The 9,021-nt window shown below is 35.2% G+C and overlaps 1 protein-coding gene across 1 annotated transcript in view; it reads left to right on the forward strand.

Annotated features, from left to right (window-relative positions):
* CDYL2 (chromodomain Y like 2) overlaps window positions 1-7,236 on the forward strand; it is a 362,648-nt gene extending 355,412 nt beyond the window's left edge. The window contains exon 7 of the mRNA XM_069216897.1: window positions 695-7,236. Coding sequence (XP_069072998.1) covers window positions 695-853 — 159 coding nt within the window. The 3' untranslated portion in view covers window positions 854-7,236. The remainder of the gene's footprint in view (window positions 1-694) is intronic.
* The last annotated feature ends 1,785 nt before the right edge of the window (window positions 7,237-9,021 follow it).

Here is a 9,021-nt window from a genome sequence, read left to right on the forward strand (position 1 = left end):
CTGCTTCCTTGGTGCTGAGCAAGCCTCACTAGGTGGCCCATGTGGGCTCGTCACGAGGCCAAGCTTTGCTTTAATCCGGGGATGGGGCATCCAGCAATCCACAGCATGATGGCCTACAGGGAGACTGGATGCAGACAGCACCTTCTCCATCCATTGGGAAAATGTGTCAATATTGCTGAGACAGATCTGGATAGCACAGGGCAAGCTGCAGCGCTCACAAACGAGCGTCCATCATCTCCGGCTGTTGGCCATCACTCGTGGCTGCTACGTTGTTATTCAGCATGGTGTTGCAATGATCTCATAGCATCAATTAGGTTGAGAATCTGTGGTGAATGGGAATGTCAAAAAGCACTTAAACTGCCCCAAGGTTAACTGGTACTTTTAGTTTGGATCAGAGAAATGGTATTACAGCTTTTGATACGTCAGCCTCCTAAAGTTTTATGTTCAGTCCTTTACTGGTAAGTCCCATCCATGTCCTTGAGTAGGAATAGAATAGTAGAGAACCTGGATTACTTTTTATTACATTTCTGTTGCCTAATATGAGATAAACATAACCTATTGAAACTCACTTTCTACAATACATATTTGTCTGTGCTCAGTATAGAACTCCTGAAATGGACTAGGGGGTTGAAATATGGCTTTAAAAAAAACTGAGAATTGTTTGTACAAATATATTATTTCATTACCCCACTAGGTACTTGAAGAATCGAAATGCTTAGTGAGGAGTTTCCTGAAATCAGTGCTTGAAGATGTAAATGAAAAAGAGTGCCAGATGTTAAAACAGCTGTGGAGCTCATCTAAAGGGCTGGATTCATTGTTCAGCTATTTGCAAGACAAAATTTATGAAGTATGAACTGTTTGTCTATTATGCCATTATTTAAAAAATGAATTTCAAGATGTATACATCAGTTCATATGTTAACTTGTTGTTATACTTGAAAACGTGAGGCAGGCATCTTTGAATTTGAGTGGTGGCAAAGGACCCAAATATAGACTGCTTGCTACTGAACTGCTCACAAAAGCTAATATAACACTTTCATCTAGTTGGATCTTCTTGTTTTGCAAGGATGGAGGTAGAGTTCCACAGCAATCACATCACAACTTAATCAAATGAAAAGTGTGCACTACATTCCAGGTGCTACAAAGCACTAAACATATGATGTATGCTAATGATATACTAATTGATGTGCCTCCTTGGTTTCCTTGTTGTTGCAGAATAATGAAATGTGAAATTTCACGCTAGGACAGAAATTTTAAGTGAAAGTAAAAATCAGCAGACTTTGAAATTGCACTTTTGAAATATCTTCTTTTTATTTTAAAATTATGATTTTATAATTGTGTATCAGGCTGCCTGATAATTTATTTGTACAATATCAAAAGCCAGTTTTATGAAAGCACTAGAATTGTTTGTGTAAATTAAGCTGATTTATTTATTTGAATTTGACCGTATGTAATTCACATAGATATTATTTTCTTACTTCTCATTACTGGTATAACTATTTCATGATTTTAAAAAGAAAATGAGCCACGATGACAGATTGCAAAGAGAAACAATTGAAAGGCTTTTATTAGCCGTCTGAGTACTGTAAGACCATTTTACATATTCATTACCAATAAGTGGTGTATGCATTTATACACTAGGAGTAGTTTATTCTATGGAATAATAAAAAGAATAGTCTGAAACTTGAAATTGTTGATGACAGAAAATATATTTTTCTTACTTTATGCTTGAGGACATTTGTAGCTATGGTTTTTGTAGAGTCCTCATTCTTGGTCAGTGTTTAGCCCATACATCAAAAGATGTCAAAATGCACAATTTCCTGTGACATATGTTGGAATAATATTTTTTTAAAGAAATTTGATGGAAGCATAGGAGAGCGTGATTCATATTTAGGCTAATTCATTTATTTAATGAGTAAGAGCGTATTATAGCACTGTGATGTCAACTAGTTGACATTTTGAGAATGTTGACCATTATTACAGTATAATTTAGATCCTACCCCAGTGCTCACAGAGCGTTTACTTTTCATGCAATTAATTTTAGGTAAGACACGCATTCACTGAAAGTTTGCATGTTTTTTCTTTGTTTTGAGATTTTTATCCACTCTGCAAAATAATGAGATGCCTTGTAAAGTTTCAGTTAAAAGAATGCCAGAATTTTTAAGCTGTCTTCAATAAAACAATAAAACAAACGTTTACACACACAGCTTCTGCATATCGATAAATTGAGTATTCTGGTTCTATTTAAAATGTAAACATTTCATCTGATACATGGAAAACATTTTATATTTTGTTTAATTGATGTAACTAAATTTCATAATAATCCTGTGCATGAGAGCATGGATTGCTTTGTTTATTTTCCTTTGCAGTATGTTTTTGGATATGCTAATGACCTTTTGGCTGCTACCATTTTCCCATATATTCTGCCTTTAAGGTGGATGATTTTGTTTTCCCCCAGGTTCAGTTCTTTTATTACTGTTGGACAGTTGAGGGCTTACAGAATGTATGATACACAATTCAGATCCAAATACAGTACTAAAAAACATCAACATGACATGGTCATTTTTAGATTGACAAAATATTTACCAACAAATAACCAAACATTCCATAGGCAGTGATACGTTTTATTTTTATTTTTATTGAATCAGGTATTGTGGTGTGCCTTAAAGACTTCAAGTCATCTTCTTAATATATCTGCATAAATAAATGTGTGAATCTTCTTTAAAAGATTTAATATGAACTTAAGAAAAATTGAAAATTGGTGAAGATTCGATGGTGTCATTGAAACTTTTCAGGCATAGTCTTCTTATACACCACCATCCCACAATTCTCCTTCTTTCACTTGCCGCTATGTACATTGTCAGCACATGAACTCAGGGAGTTCAGCAACTTCAGTTAATATCTGGGAAATGTGATGAGCAGTTTACTTGCACAAAGATTTCTGCTAAAGTAATCATATTTATAGTATGCTTTAATATTTTATCAGTGATAACGTGTGTATAGTGTAAAATTTGAGACACTCGTAACTGCTGCGGAAGCTAAAAACTGTTAATTAAAATGAATATCCAAAGTAATATGAGCAAGATATAATGATCATATTGTGCAGACCTTGGCAAATATCTTCTCAGAGGAACCTATGATATCTATGGAATACAAGGATGATTTTTTTCAGTTTTGTGTTGTGGACATTTTAATAGTCAGTACATTTGTTTTGGCATATAAATGGTTGGGTGTAATTTAGCTTCATTATGATAACTTACTAAGGAATGCCAAGCGATAAATCAGTCTCTCTCATGGAATTTGAATAACTGTTACTGTAATGCCTTGCGTTATGCATCTCTGTAGTAATATGTTATAGTTCTGCCACAAGAAAAACGTCCAGTGGAAATGTACTCCTTTTTTAATCTAACTCAAATATTAGTGTATTAATTTGTCACCACATTGCATTTTAATTTTCTGTACAAAGAATCATTGAATTTGATTGTTTCAAAGTTCAACTTTGCCTTGACTTCTTTTAAGATTTTCACTGGCTAAGTGTGACTTTATAACTGATAGATTCTATAATAACACCTCATTTTAGTCTACACATACAGAATTATGCATGAGAAGTACATGGCATCAGCTTAGAGTAGAATAGTAATAGTTCATGAATCACTTTTCTTTAAATGATTGTTGATTTGAAATGGCTCTCAATCAATTCATTTTGCATATTGGATCCTTTCCTTCAAAGATAAGCAAATTGACAGAAGACATCTAGAAGGATTTTTCAGCACGGCCATTTGAGTGGCACATTTGAAAACCAAATGATACGAAACAAGTTTGAACACCGCTGGCCCCATTAGGAGTTCACTGCTGGGCCAGTGGGTGGAAACAGCATTTCTGCTGGCTCCTAATGTGACGTTGAGGCAGTTGCAGCAGCACTCGTCGCACATTCCACTGCCCATAATTCCGGCAGTGGAATGCGCGACAGGGCTGTGCATGGGTGCCCCTGCACTGCCCACGGCAAGTGCATGGGCAGTACAGGTGCCCCCGACCCCCACATTCTGCCAGCCTTTCCATGGGGGTGTAACTGCCATGTAAAGGCTGGTGGTATGGGGACTCGTAATCCCCAGGGCAGCGCTGCTCTGGCGGATTACACTCGCCGCAGCCTGGAGACAACCTGGCAGTGCCAGCGGTCGGACATGACGGCTTTGCCACGGTCATAATGTGGCGGTCGGACAGCCAGGACCGCGGCAGTCCTACCATCACCAAGGGTCTGGCGGTCTGATGACCGCCAGACTCATAATGAGTTCCAAAGTCTAGTTCCCTTCTCACTTAACTGTATTGAACAGGGTACCTGGCAACTCCCTTAGAAATATGTTATGCAATGAATAACCTAGAAGAGTAGTTAAAACTCTATGCACTCTAAACCAGATAGTGGTTGCAATACCACTACTTTGCTGTTTTCACAATGAAACTTCCTGTAAACATATATTACATGATTCTGTTTATTAATACACATAATGGAACGTTCAGTTATCCAGCACTTTATCTCTTCATGTATTGTCACTTCCAACCTCCAGTTGAAAGCATTTAACAATCTCTATTACTTCCCACATTGAGATGTCCTGTGTTCATTCACATCAAGGAGGATGATAAGTACATCTGTTTTTAATTCACCGTATACTTATATGCACAATGAAGTAACAGTTGTTGAAACTGATCAATTGTCAGTTCAAAAAACGTTATGTGCTTGATATTTTTTCTATTGTAAAGTACAATAGAAAGGACTTTATCAATAAGATTATTTGAGAGATTTAAACTTGAGCACCTTGGATTCTCATTGGTATCATTTAAAAATGTCTTTCTGATGCATTACCTTATTCGAGTTTCTACATTCTTTTGTTATTGATGTTCTTATTGAATATGAATGGCTGTGTCTAGGAAACATTATAATTCACAGTATTTTAACCTGTATAAGCAGTTTTCTACTGTTTATTACGTGTTGTTGTATTTGATTTATAAAAACTACAAAATGTTGGACTTACATATGTACATATTTAAAAAAAATATGTTTGTTGCCCTGCATGTACCTTTCATTTGTTATAGATAATAAAGTGTAGCTAGGCTCACCACTTCAGTACATGCCAGTGAAAGGAGTTAAGTTGAAAACTTTGATACCATATATATTTTCTGAATATAACATTTTATATTGAAATGGTAGTTTGGAGGATTCTGCATTTTAGGCAATCTCTTCCATAAATGTTATTTTTTTTATTACTCAGTCTATAAATGTTGTGTGCCAATACTTGTTGACCGGGCTACACAGACAGACACATTTTATTTGTGAAGCTCAACTGTAGCTATTTTAGAAGTCACTCTTTGTGCATTTTGGTTTGAGAATAGACCTTTAGCATCATTCCTGTTTCCAAACTCTTTATGGTGTTGAAAGATGTGCAATTGTATGACAGAATTCATACAACTTTCTCAATGCTTGAATATTGCTGAAATGCTTCCTACTTGGACAGCAAAAAATAAATTTCATGTGTGTTTGCTAATAATATCATCAACAGTTTGTTTCGGATAAATAATATTAAATGTATTGTGTTTAAGGGCACCACATAGTCACTTTAATGCTGCACGTTGCAGCATTACCCCAGGATCAAATTACCACAATATTTTGTGTTTTAGAGATCACAATAATCGATAACACATGAAGTCTGAGTTTGTACTCTTGATTACTGCATTTTATCTTTCTTTTTTTACCTCTTTTTGTGCAAATGTGATAGAATAATACCTGGCAAAACACACTTAGTGTAAAATCTCAGGTTTTGGGCAAAGTTATTCAGCTTGTAATGACACATGGAGTGCAAAAACCTGAACCCCTTCTAACAAGGATCTCATAGTTTACTAATGTACAGACAGTCCTGTTCACTAATCATTAACTGGAATTGTTTAAAAAGGTCCACTCAACTAATATTCAACAGTTCCTAACTATTACACTAATATGTTTTAATATGGCATTATGTTTGATGAAAGTGATCTAACTTTCATTTGAAAATATCAATAAAACAACAGGGCTAAATATTTTGTATAAGAAAATAATTCTTGAGGAATAAGGAATACAATGTATGTTATTATACATAAAATGCTCTTTCTGAATACAACAAAGTGCTTACATTTGTAAAAAAAAAAAAGAAAAATCCCAGCTGCTTCAAAACAAATACTTTCCTAATGAAGATTTGCCTTAAAATAAGTGAACAAATGCCTGCATTTACACAAATCACAATAAGTAGTATTTATCATTTCCATTTTGTAAAACCTAAGACTCACAATATCAAAATGTTTTATTCTAAAGTGCAACTATTTGCCTAACACAATAAACAATATGTTTATATGTTTGTGTTATAGTGCAACAGACTATCAACAAAGAAATCCTGTTGTATCAATGGTGGCAGAATAAGAAAGCCATTTTTCATATCACATCACTAGCAAGGGAAACCCCTAATTAGGCAAGCCACACCAATTTATTTATTGCACAGGGAATAATTTCAGAAAATAATAGTTGCCTCACAGAAGATTTACAAACACCTTAAACATTGTAGTACATAGGGAAAGGTAAATTGCAAACATATTTCATTACTTAAGTTTGCCTCTATTGCTGCAGTATATTTTACGTAAACTACTGTTCAAATTTGAAATACAGTTATGAAATGTGAATGCTTTTCAATTGATTCAAAATATGTAAAACTCCACATATGATATGATAAGGTAAATGTGATTGAAATAAAACAATCCCATCCATAGGTAAAGCTTATTATCAGTCATTTGTGAATTGAAGCAAAGTACCAAAAACGTCTATGTAATGATGTTGCATGATAATGGCTTTGACACTAGTATCAACATAGTGCTTTGTAGGTTTGACCAGGTACTATTTTGCTAGAATGATCATGAAAGAGATTTGAAATAGTTTCTAATATTTGTGTTAAGTATCAAATTTAACATTATGTGGCTACTGGTGCCCTTTTATCATGGCATTGTAAATATTTTCGTCTATTTGGAGAGCAATGAGGATCATGTATCTTCCCATATATAAAATATTGTGTAGAGCGAAATGTACACAGTATACTTGTGAACGTTTCTGTAAGTAGAATTTGGACATATTACTTGGTGCCTTAGAAGTTGTACTTTTAATGCGTGTAAATATGCAGTATTTATACATTGTGAAAAGCTGCTTTGAATAAAACATTTCAAATTCACATGGATGTGATGTATTGCTGTTATTTGAACTACTGTGGGTTTAATGTTCAGTGTTGTGCTTTTTTCATGCAAATGCCTTGAATTTGTTTTAAAGGATAGAAGATATCCTGTTAGTTACTGAAGCAGGCAAGTAAATCTAATTATGAAACCTCACATTAAAATGCAAATGGACATTGTTTGCTTACTTTTGTATTGGGGTGGCAAGGGGACAATAGGCTCAAAACATGCCATGAAAATGAGCCCATGCCCTTTTCTGGTAGCAAGCAGCTGTTATATTTGTGGGGCAGTTGGCCCTGTTGCCACTGCACCTGCTGCAGTATTGATTTGTACATCCCTGTGCAGCTCTATATTCTCTTTTAATATTGACTATTGACTCCTTTCCAAGACCTGTACATTAACTCTTTCTTATAGCAACTAAGTTGCTGCTTCTGAGTCCTGAAAATCTATGTTCACCCTTGGCATCTGATCAGACATTGCATTATTTAAGGTACATCAATGGGCTTCTGCCCCGAATTGTATGTGTGATGTGAAAAATGTGTAAAGTGATTATGCAAAAGCCCTTCCAAATCGCATGCCATTCCCCTAAATGCACAGTGTTAAGTTGCTCCTGAGCTACACTTGCATTATTTAAACAACAGTTAATGCACAGATTCATACATTTTCTTTGTTTCAATCATTGTGACCTTGATCCTACTAAATGCTTTATTTACCTAAAATTTATGATGAATCACGAGTAACACTTAATGGACTACCTTGGGATTTCTGCTTTGTATTATCCAAGTTTCTATATTATAAGTACGCCTGGTTCCACATAAAGTGGATGACTGACCTAAAGGTAATATATTTCCTATGGCAGGACATGGTGTCACCAAAGCAGCCCTTTAAAAAATACTTTGCATAAGATCTGACTCTTATATTAGTATTACTTTCCAAATGAAGCATAAACCTAAACCAGCACTGCCCAGGTGGGATCCATTGACTCATTATGTTGCAGAGTCCTTTTACAGTAGAGCCACTAAGCATTTTCAAGGCAATTCAGTATTAGTCTTCCATACACAGGGAGTGCATATGAGATTAATTTCACATAATGCTTTGTGGCTACAACTATGTATATGAAGTATATTCAAATCAACCTCTCAAACAGCCTACATTGAAGGATTATTTTATGTTCAGATTAAAAAAGTTTTTATATTTCAGAATTAATCACTGTCAGTTGAGAACTCGATTTCCAAGAAAAGTAGGGAAAATAAACCAGTAACCGCTGGTCAATTCAAGGTACAACACTAAGTGATCCTGAAGTGCAACAGAGGTTGATTTTGTGGTAAACTTTATTTTTGCAGGTACTGATTATAACTTGGCTAAATCATGTTAACATTAATATTGTTGTATTGTCCTATGTCCAAAAATATTTCATATGTATTTTTTCATTCGCTGTTGCAGATCTCCCTCCCATCTGTACCTTCCATAACACCCTTTCCCCTGACCTGGCCCCTCTTACTCCCTGTACTGGAAAATACAGTCATTCCATGGATATGGCATTACATGGAGTTGGGCTCCATTGAGACTCGTGTCACTCCTGACGTATATGACTACAGACTTTGCAACGGGTGTTAAAAAAATCTAATAGGCTCAAGTATAATTTCTTATTTGAATCAATCCCTATAACATCTTTTACCATATCTAAAGCTCAGTGCCTAATCAACAATTTTATATTGCTATCTTGAGTCACAGGTTACTGCAGAAAAATCAGTCCGAATGTTACTAGGAGGAGGCTTGCCCTTCG

Source organism: Pleurodeles waltl, chromosome 12 (genome assembly GCF_031143425.1).
Source record: "Pleurodeles waltl isolate 20211129_DDA chromosome 12, aPleWal1.hap1.20221129, whole genome shotgun sequence".
In the NCBI taxonomy this organism is placed as follows: Eukaryota; Metazoa; Chordata; class Amphibia; order Caudata; family Salamandridae; genus Pleurodeles; species Pleurodeles waltl.